The sequence below is a fragment of the Microcaecilia unicolor genome, chromosome 2 (genome assembly GCF_901765095.1).
Source record: "Microcaecilia unicolor chromosome 2, aMicUni1.1, whole genome shotgun sequence".
Classification (NCBI taxonomy): domain Eukaryota; kingdom Metazoa; phylum Chordata; class Amphibia; order Gymnophiona; family Siphonopidae; genus Microcaecilia; species Microcaecilia unicolor.
In genome coordinates, this window is record NC_044032.1 from 458405033 (window position 1) to 458428533 (window position 23501).

Here is a 23501-nt window from a genome sequence, read left to right on the forward strand (position 1 = left end):
ATTGATCTAGCGGCAAGGGCTCATATGCTACATGGGTGGTGACAAGTCAGTGCGTGCCAACTGCCAATTACCACCAAAAACGGCGCATGTGGGAGGAAATAAATAAATATATCATCCAGGCGTTATGGGCAGCGCCAAATCTGAAATTACTGCCAGGGGGTGCGTGTAGAGCCTAACACACCTTTGTAAAAAGGCCCCTCAGTGACATCCTGTCTCTTCAAACCCTGGGAAGTATATTGTTTGCTTGATTTTCCATCAAAATTCTGATGCAAGCTGATGTGTATCCAATAATGTTTTTAAGAGCCTTTGCCACGATTTAATTTATACAAAAATCTTTGTTAGAGGAATGTAGTTGTTTCAATGTAAGTCCGTCAGAATGATCCTCAAGAAATTCTGAATTATGGATGCTACCCTTCTCATATCCCCTAATCCAGTGGTATTCACTTCCAGTTCTCAAGGGCTGCAAACAGGTCAGGATTTCGGGCTATCCCTGATGAATATACATTTCTTCTACAAAGTAATTACAATATATAAACTTCAATTCTATTTTTATTTGTATCAAATTTTTAAAACATTTACGTTTTAATTTTATACAATAATGCTACAATGCATTTTACCCAGTCCTCCTACATATCCACTCTTCTATTATACCTCTTACAAACACTCTCCCACACTCATCCAGATCACTTCAACTACCTTAACATACAATACTTGAAGAAATACAGAGATATCCCATACACATAATGCTGTTTATACTACCACAATTCAGTTCTTAAATACTTTTGTTGTTTTCCTTTTTCTTTTTTTCTTACTGCGGTTCCTTACAAAACAGTCTTCAGTTCACAATTTTTCCTATAAAGATGGCCATGTATTAGATGGCCATGTATTTAGATTTACGATTTCACTATTCGAGATACCAGTCCACTTGCCTCTGCAAGCTAAATGCTGAATTTATTGCCACTTTTTCTGTCACTTCATTTTGGTACGCAAATTGTAAAGAATATACTATTCCTCTGCAGTTCGCTTGTATCTGCAACTTCCTTTGTGCTCTTCAATAGTATTTAAACACGTATTTGATTCCTCAATCAAACCTGTAGTTATTTTCTTCCTTTCCACTGCTTATTAACATTGTGTTCCCATACATCAAATGGCAATGCAGTTGGAGGCGCAGCTTATAGGACAGTTTAGAGAGAACAGTGCTGACAGCCCTGACCATGGTCCACCCATGAATTTACACACTGTGCCACCTATGTGTACCATTAAAGAACAGCACAGTCACCTTGCTGCCACTTACGAATGCAGGGGTACATAACTCAAGAAAATGCTAGTATTCTGTACATTTACATGCTCAGGCTGAGCAGACATGCGGGTGTTACGTTATAGAATTGCTCTTTGAACGGGAAGGACCAATGGAAAACATCTTTCTAGTCATTTATCACTTCTTAGTTACCTATTTCTTCCCACAGTTTCATGGTCTTTCACTACCACATGAAGATCAGCAGCAGAATCCAGAGGCACACCTTTTAAATCCCAGTCAAAGCCCTGCAGGACAAGGAAAAGGATGGATCTAGTTAAAGATTTTAGTGCAACATGTCAGTACCGACCAGAATTAGTTCAGCTTTTGACCAGCAACACAAATAACTGAAAAAGTTCCCTTCTAATTCTATTTGTCTTCTCTCCGGATGGCCTTTTCACTCAAACTGGGATCAGTGAGATCACAGGCACAGGATTATCAAACTGGAAACAGCAGCACATCACAATGAAAAGGGATATGTACATCTATATTTCCTGCCTTTCAAAATATGTGGCCCCCTCCAAAAATGTATGTAGTAGTATTTAACAATGATGTTTAATTAGTGAGTCATTTATCAAGCTTTTATTATATTTAAATTAAGTCTGTCCCTAAGAAAAACAACTGGCCTGAGGGAGCATGAAGTATACACAGTGGTGTGCTGGAGCAGGCTCTCACAGGCTCGCAAGAGCCAGTTGTTAAGTTTTTAAGAATTTTGGGAGCCGGTTGTTAAAGTAGGGCCCTCCATGGCTACTTTAACAACTGGCTCCCAAAATGTGGGCTTGGGCCCCCTGCTGAATTCTCTTTTACTTTGCTGGTGGGGATGCTGAGCCCTGCCAGCCAAGTAAATAGACTACTGCTGCTCCCCACTCCTTGTTTCCAGCTCTGGGCAGCAGGCTGGGACTTCTCAAGCATGTGAGAAAAGTTCCAGCATGCTGCTCAGAGCAAGACGTTGGGAGTGGTGGCAGTCCATTTATTGGCTGCCAGCAAAGGTATGCCTAGCATGCCCGCACGAAGGGAGGGAGGAGAGAGAGGCAAGTATTGCTCCCCAACCCCCACCCCACCCCCACCCCCCACCCCCCCCGGCCACCCCTGGCCCTTCTAACTGCAGAGCTGGCTACTTCCGGAGAAAGAGCCTGTTGTTAAAAATTTACCAGCACACCCCTGAGTATACACATTTTTTTTGTAAACTATTATTCTATCACCAAGTTTCATTTAAATACATACGTGTGGGCATGTGCAGTATTTTCTCCAAGCATAGCTCTGTTGCCACTCGCTGACATATGCACTTTGGAGGAAGGACATTAGCTTTAATTTCCCACAGCAACTTTTAATACCTTCATTTTTATTGGACTCCAAGTGTTAGATATCTGTTTTAGCCCATAGTGCCGTTTCAGTTTATAATGGACTTTTTTTTTCCGGTCACGTCAAGGGGCCAAAGAATTGGTGCGGAAAAAAGAGCTGTTCTATAAACCACGCTTAAAGTTAGGCGCAGTTTATAGAACAGTGCTTAGGCGATGGGGTCGCGCGTAAATTTAGGTGCTGGCATTTGCACTAATGAAAACGTGGTGCAAATAACTGCGCCAAAATGGACTTACCTGATAATTTTCTTTCCTTTAGTCACTGCAGATGAATCCAGGAACTGATGGGTTGTATCTGCCTACCAGCAGGAGGAGATAGTCGGCCTTATATTTCGAAAGTGATGGGCGCCCAGATTTCGACCCAAATCGGGAGATGGGCGCCCATCTCTGTATAATCAAAAGCTGATTTTGGGCGTCTTCACCTGCACTCCGTCGCGGGAAAGAACAAAGTTGACGGGGGCGTGTCAGAGGCGTGGTGAAGGAGGGACTGGGGCGTGTTTGTCGGCGAGGAGAGCTGGGTGCCCTCGGCCGAAAATCGAAAAAAGAAAGGTGTTTTTACCACGAATTTGGGTCACTTTTTCTGGACCCTTTTTTTTCATGAACAAGTTCCAAAAAAGTGCCCTAAATGACCAGATGACCACCAGAGAGAATCGGGGATGACCACCCCTGACTCCCCTAGTGGTCACTAACCCCCTCCCACCAAAAAAACCAACTTTAACAACGTTTTTTCCAGCCTGTATGCCAGCCTCAAATGCCATACCCAGCTCCATCACAGCAGTATGCAGGTCCCTGGAGCAGTTGTTAGTGGGTGCAGTGGACTTCACCCAGTTGGACCCAGGCCCATCCCCCCCTATCTGTTACACTTGTGGTGGTAAATGGGAGTGCTCCAAACTGCCCCCAAAACCCACTGTACCCACATGTAGGTGCCCCCTTCAGCCATAAGTGCTATGGTAATGGTGTAGAGTTGTGGGCAGTGGGTTTTGGGGGGGATTTGGGGGGCTCAACACCCAAGGAAAGGGAGCTATGGACTTGGGAGGTATTTAACTTTTTTTTTAACTTGTTACAAGTGCCCTCTAGGGTGCCCAGTTTGTGTCCTGGCATGTGAGGGGGACCAGTGCACTACGAATCCTGGCCCCTCCCACGACCAAATGCCTTGGATTTGTTCATTTTTGAGCTGGGCACCTTCAGTTTCTATTATCGCTGAAAAACAAAACCGCCCAGCTCAAATCCGCACAAATCCGATACATTTGCCTGACACAAACCGCATTATCGAAACAAAAGATGGACGCCCCATTTTTTTTGAAAATACAGTCTGTCCCGCCCCTTCACGTACCCGTTCTTGGAGATAGACGCCCATGGAGATGGGCGTTCGCGTTCGATTATGCCCCTCAGAGAACACTGAACGAAGGCAGAGACCCTGGACGTCCAGCTCCTTCCCTCTTCAGTATATGAACATTCCAAAGCAGAATGAAGAAATAGAACACAAACTTTCCTCACCGTGAACAACTGCCTCTTAAACCGGAGCAAACAACTTGAACGAAGGAGGGACCTTATCAACCTCCTGATATATAACTGTCATTGTAACATCTCTGCTCTTGCATATCACAATTCTGCAATATGGAAAACAAGTGAACGAAAGAACATATAACCAGACAGGGAGGGATCCTGGATTCATCTGCTGTGACTAAAGGAAAGAAAATTATCAGGTAAGTCCTAATTTTCCCTTATCATCAACAGCCGATCAATCCAGGAATTGGTGGGATGTATCAAAGCACTCCCTACACTGGGTGGGAACGTATGACTCCTCGGGAGAGAACCTGCGCGCCAAACCACGCACCTCTTGCGCCACCACATCCAATCGGTAATGCCACACAAAAGAAAGATGAGCAGCCCAAGTAGCTGCCCGACAAATGTCTAAAAGAGAGAAGACACCCGTTTCAGCCCACAAAGAGGCCATCACCCGCGTAGAATGTGTTTTAAACACCTCCGGGAGAGACCTACCTGACCCTAGGTAAGCAGAAAAAATGGCTTTCTTAAGCCAGCAAGCTATGGTAGCTTTAGACGCAGGACACCCATGTCAAGGACTCGCCAACAACACAAAAAAGATGATCGGAGCACCAAAATTCATTCGACATCTGCAAATACTGCAGCAGCACTCTGCGGACATCGAGAAGACACAACTGTCCAAACGAATCCAGAAAATCCTCCTTCTGAAAGGATGGCAGAAAAATCGGCTGATTGAGATGGAAGGCCGAAACAACCTTGGGTAGAAAGAAAGGAACAGTCCGAACCGTAACCCCAGATTCTGAAAACTGCAAAAAGGAATCTCGACAGGAAAGAGCTTGAAGCTCCAACACTCTCCTCGCCGAAGTGATGGCTACCAAAAAGACCGCTTTCAGTGTCAAATCCTTCTCCGATGCACACTTGAGTGGTTCGAACGGAGGTTTCTGGAGCACTGTCAGATCTACCCCCAAGTTCCAAGATGGGCACGAAGAACGCAATGGAGGACGAAGATGTAAGGCCCCCCTCAAGAACCGGACCATGAGCAGCCAGAGAGGACCTCGCCACTCGTCCCTAAAAACAAGCCAATGCCGCTTGAACCCGAAGGGAATTGTAGGCTAGCCCCTTCTGTAAACCTTCCTGTAAAAAATCCAACATCTGTGAGACTGAAGCTAGCAGGGGCGAAGAAGACCTTGCGGAAACCACAACTCAAGGTGTACCAAACTCGTGCATAGGCCACGGAGGTGGAACACTTGCGGGCCTGCAGCAGGGTAGCAATAACTAAGTTAGAATAGCCCTTCTTTCTCAACTTTGCCCTCTCAATAGCCAGGCCGTCAGACCAAAGCGGGAGGTATCTTCCATAGTCACTGGCCCCTGATGCAGCAAGTCTGGAATGAGGGGTAAGCGAAATGAAGCCACCACTAACAATCGTCCAAGGTCCGCATACCAAGGTCGGTGCAGCCAATCCGGAGCTATTAGAATCACCAACCCATGGTGACGACGAATCCGAAGGAGAACTCGTCCTATCAAAGGCCAAGGAGGTCCGACGGCCACGGCTGGGGCAAAGCATTGATCCCTGCAGAGCGGAGATCTCTCCTTCTGCTGAAAAAGTGATCTACCTTGGCGTTTATGCTGGACGCCATGAGATCGACTAGAGGAGTCCCCCACTTGCAACAAATTAGACAAAAGGCTTCCACCGTCAGTTTCCATTCCGCCGGGTCAAGACGATGCCTGCTGAGGAAATCGGCCTGGACGTTGCTTTGCCCGGCAATATGAGCTGCAGGGAGAAGGACTAGGTGATTCTCCATCCAGTCGAGAATGGTGGCTGCCTCTGCGGCCAACTCTCTGCTCTGAGTACCTCCCTGCCGGTTGATGTGCGCTACTGCTGATGTATTGTCAGAGAGAACTCGGACTGGCTGTCCTTCCAACACTCTGCGGAAGGAAAGGAAGGCTTGGTAAATTGCTCTCAGCTCCAATGTCCTTGTGCATTGTGGTTGAGGCAATGCGCCCCCCCAACCTGTCAAGCTGGCATCCGTGATCACCACCAGCCAATGAGGGGGAGCCAAAGGCATCCCCTGACGCAAATTGATGTTGGAGAGCCACAAATCCATGCTGAGTTTTGCGGCAGAGGCCCAAGGCAGCCTCCGTTGATAGTCCAGAGATATCGGGGTCCAGCGACTCAGAAGGGAAAGTTGCAGAGGTCGCATATGAGCTCTTGTCCAAGGAACCACCTCCAAGGTGGCTGTCATCAACCCTAGCAGTTGGACAAAATCTCAAGCCCGAGGCCGAGGCATGCATAAGAGCAGGCGCACCTGACTTTGGAGCTTGAGACACCTGCTGTTGGGAAGAAAGACCGAACCCAACACTATGTTGAAACGAATGCCCAAATATTCAAGAGACTGCGAGGGGGTCAGATGACTCATGGAGAAGTTGACCACCCAACACAGAGACTGCAGAAGATCTACCACCCAGGCAGGCACTAGTCGACTCTCCTTCTGAATCCACCCGGATGAGCCAATCGTCGAGATAGGGATGAACTCTGACACCCTCACTCCTGATGAAAGCTGCCACTACCACCACCATCACTTTGTAAAAAGTGCGAGGTGCCGTTGCCAGACCAAAAGGCAAGGCGTGAAATTGAAAGTGATGGCCTAAGATCGCGAAGTGTAGAAACCGCTGATGAGGAGGCCAAATCGAGATATCCAAGTACACTTCCTTGAGATCTAAAGACATGAGAAACTCTCCTGGTTGCACAGCCACGATGACTGAACATAATGTTTCCATGCGGAAATGCTGCACTCTTAGGGACTCGTTGACCCTGCGCAAGTCGAAAATCGGTCTGAAAGTTCCGCCTTTTCGGGGAAACACAAAATAAATTGAATACCAACTGGAACAATGTTCGTCCTGAGGGACAGGAACCACCGCTCTGAGCTGGAGGAAAAATTGTAATGTGTCTCCAACCGCTGCCCGTTTGACGGCAGTGGCACAGCGGGACTCCAAAAAGGCATCTCCAACTGGAGCTGCAAACTCCAACTTGTACCCGTCTCTGATCAACTCCAGAACCCATTGATCTGATGTTACTTTGGCCCACTCTTCGAGGAAAAGGGACAAACAACCCCCTATACAGGGAAGTGAAGAGTGGACCTGCGCCCCATCATTGGGAGGGACAACCCTGGCCCCCCTGTCATTGCCCGGACCCAGCAAAGCGCTTGTCAGAACAAAAGGAAGTCTTCTGCTGAAAACGGGACCACAGAGCCGAACTCGAAGTTCGCCCCAGACGATACCGATGGGCCTCCCGAAACTGAGGTCTTGAGGAGAACGAAAAGGAGGAGACTTGGAATCACCAAGATCTTTAACAATCTTTTCCAAGTCCTCCCCAAACAAGAATTTCCCTCTAAAGGGCAACCTCACCAAACGCTGCTTCGATGCCACAAATACCTGACAAGATCCCCAAAAAGTACAAAACATTCTATACTGCTTATCCCAGAAATAGTGGATTTTCCCCAAGTCCATTTAATAATGGTCTGTGGACTTTTCCTTTAGGAAACCGTCCAAACCTTTTTAAAACTCTGCTAAGCTAACTGCCTTTACCACATTCTCTGGCAACAAATTCCAGAGTTTAATTACACGTTAAGTGAATCAAACAAAATAAAACATGGAAAAGAAAATAAGATGATACCTTTTTTATTGGACATAACTTAATACATTTCTTGATTAGCTTTCGAAGGTTGCCCTTCTTCGTCAGATCGGAAATAAGCAAAATGTATTAAGTTATGTCCAATAAAAAAGGTATCATCTTATTTTCTTTTCCATGTTTTATTTTGTTTGATTTCTATTGATAACCTTAAGAGTGGATTAACACGGCTACCACACTCCTCTACGTTAAGTGAAGAAATATTTTCTCCGATTCGTTTTAAATTTACTACATTGTAGCTTCATTGCATGCCCCCTACTCCTGGTATTTTTGGAAAGCGTAAACAGACGCTTCACATCTACCCGTTTAACTCCACTCATTCTTTTATAGACCTCTATCATATCTCCCCTCTGCCGCCTTTTCTCCAAGCTGAAGAGCCCTAGCCGCTTTAGCCTTTCCTCATAGGGAAGTCGTCCCATCCCCTTTATCATTTTCATCGCCCTTCTCTCCATCTTTTCTAATTCCACTGGATTAATAGAACTGCACCAATAGCTATCTGGTCCAATTTTAACTGAAAATGATCTTAGAAATAATCCACTTAACTCTGAAGATTTATGCAGCTGTATATTTGACTCTGTAGGAAATGCTCCACAAACTGTAACTGTTACTGTAACCTGAAGAGATAATATTTATCTGTTTTCTATTTGTTAAAGACTCCTTATATATAACCTGCTCTGTCTGAAACAAAGAAATGTACACTTTTAGCAATTGTTATCTTAGGGTCTCTTTTATCAAGCCACACTAGCGGCTCCTGGTGCGGCTCTGTCGGCATTGCCGTGTGGCAACCGTTAACACAGCTTGATAAAAGAGGCCCTTAATGGCTTTAGCATGGCAAATATTCTAGTAAACAGAAATGGATGACTCCTGCATTTTGCATTTCATTTCTCTCTGCTTTATGCAGTTACAGTAAGTTTCTGAATCCTATTACAAATGATCATATATGTTCTGTCTACTGAAGTTATACACACTTAACATAAATGGACATGAAGGAGTCCCCTCTGCCTGAAGCCTAAGCTTAAAAGGAGTCTAAGACAATAATTTACTTGTTTTCAGAGGCCAAAGACTGACCTATAATTTAGGAACACATCTTTATAGTGGTTTTTTTGTTCAATAAGAGGTCTGCACATGAAAATGTTAGCATCCCTGTAGGAAGTAATTTTATAAGGGGGCACCTAAACCACCTTTTAAGGCACCTATGTGAAGCCTGTTTTATACAGACAATGAGGCACCTAGCTGTCTTTGAGCCCCTTTTACCAAACTGCGGCAAAAGAGGGCCTATGCTGGCGTCGGCGTGTGTTTCTGACGCGCACCGAGGCCCCCTTTTACCACAGCTGGTAAAAGGTAAGTCTTTCTCTTTTTTTTAAAGAAATAGTCATGCTTCAAGTGAAACACTTGCAGCGCAGTCATTTTGAGGAGGAGCCCTTACCGCCACCCACTGAGGTGGCGGTAAGGTTCCAGTGCTAACCTGGTGGTAACCGGGCAGCATGTGGCACTGCCCGATTACCGCCGGGAACACACCAGCACTACAAAAATAAATATTTTTTGTAGCACCGGATATGACGGTGCGCTGGGGGTGGGAAGTACCCCGTCGAGCTGCTGCAGTAGCCCAGCGATACTTCCTTTTTAGCGAGCAGTAAGCCTGCATTGGGCTTACCGCCACTTTGTAAAAGGGGCCCTTTATAAAGTACTAGTGTAAGTGGCAGGCACAGACATTAATACAGCCCTATGTCTGCAGCAATATTTGTCTAGTACACATGGAAATTATAATATTTTATAATCTATACACATACTTGCATGCTGCACCCAAAGAGGGGCATAATCGAACGAAAACGTCTATCTCCATGGGCGTTTATCTCCGAGAACGGGTCCGTGAAGGGGCGGACCGAACCGTATTTTCGAAAAAAATAGACGTCCATGTTTTATTCGACAATTTATGAGCTGGGCGTTTTTGTTTTTCAGCGATAATGGAAAATGAAAGTGCCCAGCTCAAAAACGAAAAAATCCAAGGCATTTGTTCGTGGGAGGGGCCAGGATTCGTAGTGCACTGGTCCCCCTCACATGCCAGGACACCAACCGGGCACCCTAGGGGGCACTTTTACAAAAACAAAAAAAAAGGTAAAAGAGCTCCCAGGTGCATAGCACCCTTCCCTTGTGTGTTGAGCCCCCCCAAATCCCCCTCAACACCCACTGCCCACAAGTCTACACCATTACTATAGCCCTAAGGGGTGAAGGGGGGCACCTACATGTGGGTACAGTGGGTTTGGGGGGGTTGGACGACTAAGCATTAAGCAGCACAATTGTAACAGGTAGGGGGGGATGGGCCTAGGTCCACCTGCCTGAAGTCCACTGCACCCCCTAACAACAGCTCCAGGGACCTGCATACTGCTGCCAGGGAGGTGGGTATGACATTTGAGGGTGAAAATAAAGTTGTGAAACATCATTTTTTGTGGTGGGAGGGGGTTAGTGACCACTGGGGGAGTCAGGGGAGGTCATCCCCGATTCCCTCCAGTGGTTATCTGGTCATTTAGGGCACTTTTTGGGGCCTTATTCGTGAAAAAACAGGGTCCAGGAAAAGTGCCCTAAATTCTAGCTACAAACGCATACTTTTTTTCCATTATCGGCGAAAGGCGCCCATCTCTGTTCGGGTGATAACCATGCCCCAGTCCCGCCTTCACCACGCCTCCGACACGCCCCCGTCAACTTTGTACGCTTCCGCGATGGAGTGCAGTTGAAAACGTCCAAGTTCGGCTTTCGATTATACCACATTATTCATTTTTGTGAGATAAACGTCCATCTCCCGATTTAGGTCGGAACTTGGGCGTTTTTCTCGTTCGATTATAAGCAGGAAAGTCTACCCTTGTGTAAACCCACTGGCAAAGGTAAAATTATGTATAATCATACCTGATAATTTTCTTTCCATTAATCATAGCTGATCAATCCATAGACTGGTGGGTTGTGTCCATCTACCAGCAGGTGGAGATAGAGAGCAAACTTTTGCCTCCCTATATGTGGTCATGTGCTGCCGGAAACTCCTCAGTATGTCGATATCAAAGCTCCATCCGCAGGACTCAGCACTTAGAGAATTACACCCACGAAGGGACACTCTGCCCAGCTCACCACCGCCGAAACGGGGGAGGGGAATTAACCCAGCTCATCCCCACACAAGTGGGGGAGGGGAATCCGTCCAGCTCATCCCCGCGGAGCGGGGGAGGGACACCACACCCGCCGATGCGGGGGGATCTGGCTTATCCTGCAACCGCAACCGCGGGAGGAGCTGACTGACCCTAACACCGCCGAAGCGGGAGGGGTACAAAGCTGCCCTACAGCCGCACGAAGCGGGAGGGAGTGCCGGCAGAATTTATGTCTCAATCCAGCCCCGTAAAACGGAGGGGAGAGGAATGCAGCAGCTCACTGTAACACAAACTCGTCTCAACTCTTGAAGAATCCAAGTGAAAGAAGAACTTGAACACGAAGTCCTCCTGAAGTAACTGAAGGCTAAACTTGAACCTAAAATTCAACCAGAATATAAACAGTACAGATATCTGGGAGGGGCTATGGATTGATCAGCTATGATTAATGGAAAGAAAATTATCAGGTATGATTATACATAATTTTACCTTCCATATCATCAAGCTGATCAATCCATAGATTGGTGGGATGTACCGAAGCAGTACTCACCCAGGGCGGGACATAGAAATCCCTGACCTCAACACTGAAGCTCCAAACCGGGCCTCCGCCCGTGCAGCCACAGTCAAACGGTAATGCTTGGAGAATGTATGAGCCGAAGCCCACGTTGCCGCCTTGCATATCTCTACCAAGGAGACGGATCCGGCCTCTGCCATCGAGGCCGCCTGAGCTCTCGTGGAGTGAGCCTTCAGCTGGATAGGCGGCACCTTCCCCGCGGCCACCTAAGCCGCTGCAATGGCTTCCTTGACCCATCTTGCCACTGTAGGCTTAGCAGCCTGCAGACCCTTACGAGGACCTGCAAACAGGACAAACAGATGATCCGATTTCCGGAAATCATTGGTCACTTCCAAGTATCTGATGATGACTCGTCTCACATCCAGATATTCAAGAGCGGAGTACTCCTCTGGGTAGTCCTCCCTACGAAAGGAAGGGAGACAGAGCTGCTGATTCACATGGAAGCGAGAACCAATCTTGGGCAGGAAGGCAGGCACTGTGCGAATAGTCACTCCTGCCTCAATGAACTGCAGAAAAGGCTCTCGACATGAGAGCGCCTGGAGCTCGGAAACTCTTCTGGCTGAAGTGATAGCCACCAAAAAGACTGCTTTCAACGTCAGGTGTTTCAGAGATGCCCTCAACAAGGGTTCCAAAGGCGGCTTCTGCAATGCTCTTAGCACCAGGTTGAGATTCCACGCAGGCACCACTGAGTGCAGAGGAGGGCGCAGGTGATTAACTCCCTTGAGAAAGCGCACCACATCTGGCTGCGAAGCCAGGGAAGCACCCTTCAGGCGGCCCCTGAAGCAAGCCAGAGCCGCTACCTGGACTTTAAGGGAACTGAGCGACAGGCCTTTCTCCAGACCTTCTTGCAGGAACGCCAACACTGAAGAAATTGGAGCAGTGAAGGGAGAAAGTGAGCCTGCTTCACACCATGCTGCAAAGATAAGCCAAACCCTGGCGTAAGCAGTAGAAGTAGAGCGCTTCCTCGCTCTCAGCATAGTGGCGATGACCTTGTCTGAGAAGCCCTTCTTCCTCAGACGCTGCCGCTCAATAGCCAGGCCGTAAGACCAAAGGGAGAGGGATACTCCATCACCACGGGACCCTGATGTAACAGGCCCTGCTCCACTGACAGCCGCAGAGGATCGTCGAATGAGAGCCTGAACAAGTCCGCATACCAGGGACGTCTGGGCCAATCCGGACCCACCAGGATTACCCTGCCGGGATGCTTTGCCACCCGGTCTAGCACCCTGCCCAACATGGGCCAGGGCGGGAACACATAGAGGAGCTCTTGTGTCGGCCACTGTTGGAGAAGAGCATCTACTCCCAGGGATCGAGGGTCCCGTCCTCTGCTGAAAAAGCGCGGCACTTGGCCATTGGCCGATGACGCCATCAGATCTAGGCTCGGCTGGCCCCAGCGCTTCGTGATGTCCAAGAACGCCTGAGCAGATAGTTGCCACTCTCCGGGCTCCAAGGTATGGCGACTGAGAAAGTCCGCCTTGACATTCATGACTCCGGCAATGTGGGCCGCTGAAAGCTGCTCCAGGTTCGCTTCCGCCCACTGGCAAAGACTCATAGCCTCCTGGCTAGAGGGGCACTCTTGGTACCTCCCTGGCGGTTGATATAGGCCACAGCCGTGGCATTGTCCGACAGGACCCGTACAGGCTTCAACACCAGTACCGGGATGAACTCCAATAACACCAACCGAATGGCTCTGAGTTCCAGGAGGTTAATAGACCACTTGCCTCTGCAGGAGACTAGAGCCCCTGCGCTGTCCTTCCCAAGCAGTGGGCTCCCCAGCCCATCAAAGAGGCGCCTGTCGTGACGACAATCCACTCCGGGGTCACCAGAGGCAATCCTGCAGACAACTTGTCTGTCTGCGTCCACCAGCTCAGCGCCTTGCACACTGCTGGGTCCACGGGAAGGCGCACAGCATAATCCTCCGACATCGGAGTCCAGCGCAGCAGCAGAGATAGCTGTAGTGGTCTCATATGAGCCCTGGCCCAGGGCACTACTTCCATCGTGGCCGTCATAGAGCCCAACAGCTGCACGTAGTCCCAAGCCCGAATAGGAGAGGCTACTAGGAACTAGTCCACCTGAGCCTGAAGCTTGACAATCCGATTGTCTGGCAGGAACACTCTGCCCACTTGGGTGTCGAATCGAACTCCCAGATACACCAGGGACTGAGTCGGGCGCAGCTGGCTCTTCTTCCAGTTGATGATCCATCCCAGGGAGCTCAAAAGAGCAACTACCCGGTCCATAGCTTTGCCGCACTCTGCATAAGAGGGGGCTCGGATCAACCAGTCGTCCAGAAAAGGATGGACTTGTACTCCTTCCTTTAGCAGGAAGGCCGCTATGACCCCCATTACTCTGGAAAAGGTCCGCGGAGCAGTAGCCAACCCAAAGGGAGGGCTCTGAACTGGAAGTGTCGTCTCAGGACTGTAAAACGCAGAAAGCGTTGGAGAGGAGGCCAGATGGGAATATGCAGGTACGCTTCCTTGATGTCCAAGGAAGCCAAGAACTCTCCTGCCTTCACTGCCGCTATAACAGAGCGGAGAGTCTCCATGCGAAAGTGCCTCACTTTCCAGGCCCGATTGACCCCTTTGAGGTCGAGGATAGGCCGGACAGAACCTCCTTTCTTTGGAACCACAAAGTAAATGGAGTAACGTCCCTTGCCAATCTGATTTTTTGGCACCGGAACGACCGCACCCAGGCGGATCAGGTTGTCCAAGGTCTGCTGCACTACCACAGCTTGACCGGAGACTTGCAGGGAGAGAGTACAAACCCGTCTCTTAAGGGTTGGCAGAACTCTAGCTTGTAGCCATCTCTGATGACTTCCAGCACCCACGCGTCTGAAGTTATAGTGGTCCACTCGCCCAGAAACGAGGACAGCCGTCCTCCAATCTGCACTGGGGCGTGGACCAAGGCCCCGTCATTGGGTACGAGACCCTGGGGGAGGACCGGAGGGAGCACCTCCGGGACGGCGGTCTCTGCGAAAGGAATGCTGCTTGGGGGAGAAATTCCTCTTGAAGGAAGAGGGGGCAGAGGAACCCGACTTGCCCGGGCGGTACCGATGGGCTTCCTGCAACCGTCCTCTGGAGGTATCGGGACGAGTACTAACCCGAGCCCTGACCTCTGGTAATTTCTTGCCCTTAGACGTGCCGAGATCGGTCACGATTTTTTCCAGCTCGACCCCAAAGAGCAGCTTGCCTTTAAAAGGCAATCTAGCCAGGCGGGATTTAGAGGCGTGGTCAGCAGACCAATGTTTCAGCCAAAGCCACCGCCGCGCAGAGACTGTCTGAGCCATGCCTTTAGCTGAGGCTCTCCAGACATCATACAGCAAGTCTGCCAAATAGGCTAAGCCCGATTCCAGGGCCGGCCAATCAGCCCTCAAGGAATGATCCGAGGGGGAAGCCCGCTGCACCATAGTCCGGCACGCCCTGGCCACATAGGAGCCGCAAACTGAGGCCTGCAAACTTAAAGCAGCTTCCTCAAAGGACGACCTTAAGGCCGCCTCCAATCTTCTGTCTTGGGCGTCCTTTAGGGCCGTGCCACCTTCCACCGGCAACGCCGTTTTCTTAGTCACCGCAGTGATTAAAGAATCCACGGTAGGCCACAGACAGGCCTCACGTTCACTCACAGCCAAAGGATAGAGGCGGGACATAGCCCTAGCCACTTTAAGGCTCGTTTCCGGGACATCCCATTGAGCCGCAATTAAGGTGTGCATGGCATCATGCACGTGGAAGGTTCTAGGCGGGCGCTTCGTCCCCAGCATAATGGCAGAGCCAACAGGGGCTGAGGGAGAGACGTCCTCCGGAGAGGAAATCTTCAAAGTGTCCATGGCCTGTAACAACAGGTTGGGCAAATCCTCTGGGCTAAAAAGCCGCGCTGCAGAGGGGTCATCCGCTCCATCCGAGCGGGGATCTATCTCCTCCAAGGAATCCGCAAAGGATCGTTGGGAGACCTCAGACACGCTGCCCTCATCTACATCGGAGGAGACAAAAGTCCTCCAAGGCCTGGAAATCAACCCGAGGGCGTTTACCTCTGGGAACCTCAACCTCTTTATCCGAAGAGGGAGCAGGGGCAGCGTTTTGCATGAGGAAAGCCTGATGCAGCAGCAAAACAAACTCGGGGGAGAAACCCCCCAGACTGTGCACTTCCGCAGCCTGGGCAACAGCCCTAGACGCACTCTCAACCGGCGCTCGCAATAGCGGGGGAGAGACATGCTGCGCATCCAAAATGGCGTCCGGCGCGAAACTCCGTGAAGGAGCCGCGCGGGAAGAACGGCGCTTAACTTTAGCCGCTTTGTGCCGTCGCCCAAATTAAGGGCGTTCATGGCATTAATGTCTCCAACCTCAAGGGCGGCCCCGAAGAAGCCGTCCGAGCCGCGTGGCCGGCCAAGATGGCGGAGGCGAGGAGCGAGGGATGGGCGTTTATGGCGGGAAAAAACCGCCACGCCGGAGGAACGACCGGGACATTCATCGGTCACTAAACTATCACCCATCAAGGGCGAATCAGGTTGTAAAACCCCCGCATCCCCTCTAGAAGCGCTCCAGCGATCCGGGGAGCGACCCTTTGCGCCCTCGCCCTCCGACGCCATTGCCACAAGGAGAAGAATCGGGGAACCCCCTGCCCGCTATAAAAAGGTAAAATTACCTGCTTGCCGCTCCGAGCTGTAACGAACTGGTGTCCCAGTGAGTAGCTGCAATGAACGTTTAAAGAAACGTCGAATTAAACGCCTTTAAAGACGTTTAAAAATTTTTTTTTTTTTTTTTTTTTAAACGGAGCCAGCGGGAGGGGGGAGAAAAGGAGGGACCTGGCACCACCAGGTTTGCACTTGCTCAAAAGAGCCCTCAACCCCAGGCCTCAACAAAACCTAAGGATTAGGCTTGGAGGCCTAGCCAGAGCTGCTGCTGTGTGTGACCACCACCTGCTGAGATAGAGAACATACTGAGGAGTTTCCGGCAGCACATGACCACATATAGGGAGGCAAAAGTTTGCTCTCTATCTCCACCTGCTGGTAGATGGACACAACCCACCAGTCTATGGATTGATCAGCTTGATGATATGGAAGTGTATATCACCATTTCAATGTGTATACATTCGAATCATTCTATATTTTATAAAAGGTCATTTACATGTATGCGCAACTACCTCTGCAAAGTACATGACTACTATACTGCCAAAGTGGGAGCATACTGCACTGCCTAAAGAATGCGCTCCCTTATAAAATTACCCTCAAAGAGTCAATGAACTTTGCATCTGTCAAATGTTTGCCTGTGCCCTTCCAGATCATTAATTGGTCAGTGAGGAGAAAACACAAATACAATGTGCAAAAACAGAAACTGAGAGACAGTTTTTGAATATATTCAAATGATGTCTTTTTGGAGCTGAGATTCTGAAGAACATAGGAGATAAAAAATAAAACAAAATATAGCACTCCTCCATAGATTCATTACCTCTTCTCCTCTCCCACACCACTCTTCTTTCTGCTCCTCCCACCCCTCCTTTCTCCTCCTCCTTATTTTTCCTCCACTTTCCACCCCTACCCCATTCCCACTTCCTCCCTGAGGACACTGACCTCAGCTGAACTACAGCCATTTTTAAATGGTTGGCACTAAAGACAGGATGAATTTGGAAAGGCTAGTACAGGATGCCTCTAGGATGGGGGTAACTAGATGAGTGGGAGTGGGCTGATAGATGGATTAGGAGTGGCTAGGGAACAGGAAAGATTAGTGAATGGATGGGTGGTAATTTGGTAGGTTGGCGTGGGTTTGTGAGTGGATGAGTAGGTGGGTGAAGGTAATCCTGAAGCACAGTCTCTCTGACTCAACCATTCTGGCCAGGACCAGAGAACCTCCAACATTTTAAAATTTAGTTGTTAGAGGTGTAGTTAGATGTACGCCCACCTCTAGCCACTAAAGTTAAAAACAGTATGAGGGGCCCTTGTACTACAGGGCATTAAGCAGTAACAGACACTTAACATGGGAAAACTAAGCTACTGCAAAACACTTTAATGCATTTTTTTGCCTATGTGCACTAACTCATACATTAGTTATTATTTACAAAACATTTTGGGGAAGAGGCATTCCATGGGCGGAAAATGAGCATGTTCGAATTCAAAAAATTGAAAATGCACCTTAAAAAGTGCCGCATTAAATCTAGGTTTAGCGCATGTTACAATGCCACGTTAAGCCCAGATTTCAGCGGAATTAGGTAGCATAGTAAATGACGGCTGATAAAGACCTGTACGGTCCATCCAGTCTGCTGAGGAGGAAGGAGGTGTTTTAGAGAGCTCTGCTGACTTCCAGTGGAAAGGGAGTGAGACCTAGCTCCCTCCCCAAAGATGAGGAGGGTCCCTGGGGAGAAGGCCTCAGGAAAGTCCCAGGCTATGGGGCCTCCTGGGGCCCGGGACCAGAAGGCCGAAAGGAGTGGCTCTCTCCCTGGTTTGACTACCGGGAGAAGGGAAAGGAGTCCAGTGGACCGAAGGGAGAAGCAGCCCAGTGGAGGCCACCAGAGCATTTCCCCCTCCACGGCCCAGCTTGCGGAAGGTAAGCGAGAAGACAGTGGAGGGGGGAGGAAGATAGTACAGGCCCCAGAAGGGCGCTTCCAAGGAAGGGAGAAGGAAGAGGCGATGGAAGTTTGCCAGAAGCCTTTGCTGGAGGCAGCTGAGAGTGAGAGTGAGGAGAGTGGATCGTCAGATGAGGAGTTCCTTGAAGTGAGCTATGACCCTGATGATCCAGCAAGTAGTGTGGTAAATATTGTAAGACGAATTAAGCTGGTGGAAAAAGAAGTAGTGGAGCTAGGAAAACGTCTGAAAATGGCAAGAACTATGTGTAAATTTGCCCCAGCGGAGCACAGACAAATGTATGTTAAAGAGGAAGCCCGGATATCAAAGTTGTTGGGGAAAAAAGAACACTTGTTGAACTGTTTAAAAAAGGGCTCTGTGAATCCTTTGAGGGAGCTCTATGTTAACCGAGAAAGGATGGCTTCAATACCACAGTCTGGGGGTTCAGGAACACTACAGTTGCAGCAAGCTTCAGTGTCTTCAGCAGCATTAGACTCAAAAGAGTTGTCTGGGTTCAGACAGCAGCCAGAGGATAAGGAGGCAGCGGCAGGACATGGCTCTGAGGTGGGGGCTGGAGTAGAGATCCTACCTGTGGAGGGGAGGACAGAACTCAGTAACTTTTCAAAACTCCAGATAATGGAGGCAGCAGAGGGAGACGCAGGTAGCAGCCTGTTTTCTACAGAGGTGGTGGTCGAAGTCTCAGAGGGCTTACCTGCAGTTGTGCAAACAGCAGAGACAGTTGCCGTGAAGGAGGCCCTGTTGGAAAAGGGTCAGCAGAGGCAGACTCCGGTATTTTTGGCTGGGTCTGCAATGACTGAAGTGGAAACCGAAGCAGCATGGCATCTGGAGAAGCCCCGCCCACGAAGTCCGGGAGCAGGGGAGGTCTTCCCTGAGCATGGAGTAGCTGGCGGTTTACAGGAGAGGGGTCGGAGAGAGAGGAATAGGAGCGGGCAGCAGCTGGGAGCTCATTTGACCAGCTGTCCATTACAAGAGGTGAAATCGGGGGGTGCTAACAGCCAGCCTGTGGCGGAATCAGGAACAGACAAGCCATGCCCCTGGGAAGCGCCAGCCATTGGGAGAACGCAGGAGGGACTGCACCAGAAGCAAGGGGGAAGTAACCCGATTGTTGAGAGACTTTCGTTGACTACAGAAGTGGACATGGCAAGTCTAACAGATGTGCAGCGGGTGGTGGAGCAGACCTGCCAGCAGGACGGCTGGGAGCGAGGAGCCAAGGGGAGCGGCGGAGTTCCGGAGGCTTCGCCCCTGGTGCCGGAGGTTGGAGGGAGTTCGAGGGCAGAGCGAGCAGGGAGTCTGGTATCGCCAGCTGCAGACCTGACTGGGCAGGTGCCAGAGTATCGCCAGGAGACAGAGGAGAGGAGGCGATTAGCCCAGAGGCTGGAGCCTGCAGTGGCAGGGACGAGCAGGGACGTTCCAGGAAGTGGAGATGGGCAGGACAATCAGTTGGAGGCAGCCCAAGCCGCAGAACTGACTATGGACGTTGCTGGATGTTTGTCTGAGAGGGAAGGGGACGGGGGACAACGGGAGGGGGAGGGGGCGGTGGATATTGAGGAAGGGAGAGGGATGAGGGGAGGGGCAGAGGGACAGAAGGGGGGGGAGGCAGAGGGAAGGGCTGGAACAAGTGTGGAGGGGGGGCGGTGGGGGCTGGGGTCCAAGTCCTTTGCGGCAGTAGTCCAGGGAGGGGGAAGGAGGGAGGGGGGGAGATCGGGTGGTTTTGAGGGCCCAGGGAGGGGTTGGGGGGGAGCGGGGACAGGGGGTGGACAGCTGCCTAAGCGGCGAAATGTGGTACAGCTCAAATGGATAGGGGAGGGGGCAATGCCCTCCAGGGATCGGGTCTTGAGGCTGGTGATGGGGATGGGGTTTATACCCGAGGACTTTTACGCGTGTATACACCCCATCAACATCCCAGAATATGACTTGAGCTTCATGACCCAGAGGGGGATGGAAATATTCTGGGAAAGGTACGAGGGGGGTGAGGGGAAAGGGGGAGTGGCGGGACCTCAGGGCCATTCCAGTCAGCAAGCCGGACCTGGTGCAGATCACCCTGCTCGTGAGAAATGAGTCTATCTCTGGGGCAGATTTAGCCTACTGGCTACAGAGGTACGCGGAGCTGAGATCCCCACTTACAAAGTTACCGGATCCAAGCAGGGTTTGGGCAGGAGGTTGGGGAGCCCTGGTCAAATTGAGACAGGAGAGCCATGTGGTCCAGCACATTCCCTCGGCTGCCTTTATCGGTCGTGACAGGATACTGTGCTTTTACAAGGGGCAGCCGCGGCAGTGCTTCAGATGTGGTTCGTTTAGGCACTTCAGCATGTCATGCCCAGTGGTAAAGTGTGGAAGATGCGGGGATCAGCATGCCACAGAGGACTGCACCGCGATCAGGTGCAACCTCTGCGGCGGGTTAGGCCATGCATATCGGAACTGCCCTAGGGCGGCCCATAACGAGTGGGATATGTGGGGGAAGGGACGGGGAGGGGGGTAATGGAGGAGGGGATAGGGCAGGGGGTGATAGGTAGAGAGGGGCAAGGGGGGGAGAAGGAGGGGATGCAGGAGGGGGGGCGGCAGGGGGCTGGGTCAGGAGTGGAGCAGGGGGGAGAGGGGGAGTGGGTACAAGTGCCACAGAGGAAAGGGAAGTTTCGGAGGGGGGGGAAAGTAGGGGTGGGCAGGGAGGGGTCGCTGCAGGGGAAGAGGGGGGGGAACAGATTTCAGGTGTTGGAGGAGGAGGAGGAGGATAGGGAGGTTGGGAGGGAGGAGGAAGAACAGGGGGAAGGAGAAGAGGTGGAGTTAATGGAGGAAGAGGGGGCGGCAGGGGGGATTGGAGAGGGCAAACGTAAATATGAGGAAGCACTGGAGGAGGGTACTGGTGGTAGGAAGAAGGGCGGGAAGGCTCTGGGGGAGGGGGAGGGGTGAGGGAGGAGGAAGAGGGAAGGGAGGGAGGGAGGGGAAAGGGGAGTAAGAGGAAAGCTGAGGGGGCCGGGCAGGTGGTGAAGGCCCAAGTGCAGGCTTGGGGGGACAGAGTGGAGCTAGAGGAGGATCTGGAGGACTTGGAGGACTTGGGGGAGGTGGAGGACTCGGAGGAGGAGGTAGGGGGCGGGGGTGAAGAGGGGAGAGGGAGGGATCAGGGGGTGGGTCCGGATAGAGCAAAGAAGAAAGGAAGGAAGAAAGGGGGAGGGGGGGTAAGGTGCAGACAGGACGGCTGCAGGGGGGGGAGGGGGATCTGGCAGGGGATGATGTAGACCGCATAGCAGAGGACCTGCTTCAGGGTAAGAAGGGGGTATCCCAGGAGATAAGGAAAGAAGTTGGGAGTGAGCAGACCCGTGACTCGCAATGAGGATGGCAGGCTTAGTGTTGACATTTGCCACGCTGAATGTGGCCAGCATCGCCTCTCCGAAGAAGCAGGGTTTAGCGTATGACTGGTTCGCGAGGGTCCAAGCAGATTGCTTCCTGCTCCAGGAGACTCGGCTGCGGTCCATTGAGGTGATCAGGCGGGCAAGGCGGGCCTGGAAGTGGGGTCCCTCGGTGTGGGGGTTGGCGGGGGAGAGGTATGGTGGGGTGGGGATCTTATTTAAGTCCCACCGGGTGAATATTCAGCGAGTGGTGGAGCTGGGGGTGGGGAGATGTCTTGTTGTGGATGCGATTTGGGAGGATAGAGCACTGAGGGTGGTGAATGTGTACGGGCCCCAAAGCAAGAAGGAAAGGGTGCTCCTCTTTGGGAAGATCAAGCCCTACCTATACACTTCGCGCCAAGTAGTCTGGGGGGGAGATTTTAACACCATATTGCGGAAAAAGGATAGTGGGGGACGATCGGTACAGGTGGGCTATGACGGGGTGAGGCTGGCAGGGATCATGCGGGAGGCGGAGCTGGTAGACGCGCATGTGGCCTTCTGTGAGGAACAGGAGGGGTTCACGTTCTTTCGAGGGCAGTGTAAAAGTAGAATCGATAGATTCCTGGTAAAGAAGGGGGTTTGTCTGGGGGGTCCACGAACCGTGGACGTGGACTTTTCAGACCACCACATGGTCCTCCTTCAGGTGGGGGGGGCGGCAGCGCAGAGGCCAGGGAGGGGGTTATGGCGACTAAATTTAAAGTGGTTAGGTAGCGAGCAGGTGCGGGAGGAGTACCGCCGGTTTTTGGAAGATCAGGTGTCAGTGCAGGGGGCATTTCAGTCATTGGGGGAGTGGTGGGATACAGTGAAAAGACGAACGCGGGGATTCTTTCTCAGACAGGCGAGAAGGGAGGGGAGGGAAAGGACAAAGTTGGGCATGGCAATAAAGAAAAAGAGGGACACATTGATTTCACAAGGGGGGAGGGAGGAAGAAATACATGATCTCCAAGCACTCCTGGAGCAGGTACAGTACAACCGCTACACCTCCTTGGTGTATGAGCGGGACTTCGGGAAAATGTGTAGCCCGGACCCCTTCGCATGCTGCCGGGAGCGGAGGGCGCGCAGGGTGATGGAGGGGGTGCGGGATGCACAGGGGGTCCTGCAGGACACCAAGGAGGGGATTCTGGGGGCAGTGAGGGACCACTTTGCGGCGTTCCTTTCAGCCCAGCAGATTGATATGGAGCAGATGGAGTGTTATGTGGAAGGAACCCCGGGGATAGGTCACGGGGGACCCCAGCTTCAGGCCCTCTTGAACCCGTGGACAGAACAGGAGGTGGAGGAAGCCATTGGGGCGCTCCACAGGAAGACCTCGCCGGGGCCGGATGGGCTAACAACTGAGTTCTACCAGGCCTTTAAGGAGCAGCTGGTGCCGATCCTGGTGAGGGTATGGGGGGCAGCCCAGTTGGAGGGTTCCTTGCCTAGTTCCTTGACAGAGGCGGCTCTTATCCTACTAAGTAAGGGGAAGGACCCGGCGATGCTGGCCAACTGGCGGCCTATAGCACTGCTTAATACGGATCGAAAAATCTTCGCGCGAATGCTATTCCAGAGAATGAGGCAGGTGTCTGGGGATTTGCTAGCAGCCTCGCAAGCATGTGGGGTTAAAGGGAGAGGGGTCTTGGAAGCTGCAGCGTGGGTGCGGGAGGGGGTAGAACGCAGTAGAGTGGGAGGGCATGGTAGGCTGTTGGTAACACTCGACCAGGAAAAAGCGTTTGATAGAGTGCAGTGGGGTGTCCTATGGAGCATTCTGGAGCGCTATGGGTTTCCGAAGGGTTGGATAGAGCAATTACAGCTACTCTATCGGCATGCGGGGTGTTTTCCCCTGGTTAACGGGTGGAAAGGGCAGGGGTTTGAGGTAGGGGCAGGGGTCCGACAGGGGTGCCCACTCAGCCCGCTGTTGTATGCATACGCCATCGACCCTTTTATAAGACGGCTGGAGAAGGGGGGGGCGGAGGGGCTGGAAGGGGTGGAGGTGGGGGACAATAACCAGTTAAGGGTCGTGGCGTATGCA

The 23501-nt window shown here is 51.1% G+C and overlaps 1 protein-coding gene across 1 annotated transcript in view; it reads right to left on the reverse strand.

Annotated features, from left to right (window-relative positions):
- The window catches only part of DYSF (dysferlin), a 591346-nt gene that overhangs the window by 542990 nt on the left and 24855 nt on the right, over positions 1–23501 (reverse strand). The window contains exon 3 of the mRNA XM_030190967.1: positions 1451–1542. Coding sequence (XP_030046827.1) covers positions 1451–1542 — 92 coding nt within the window. The remainder of the gene's footprint in view (positions 1–1450; positions 1543–23501) is intronic.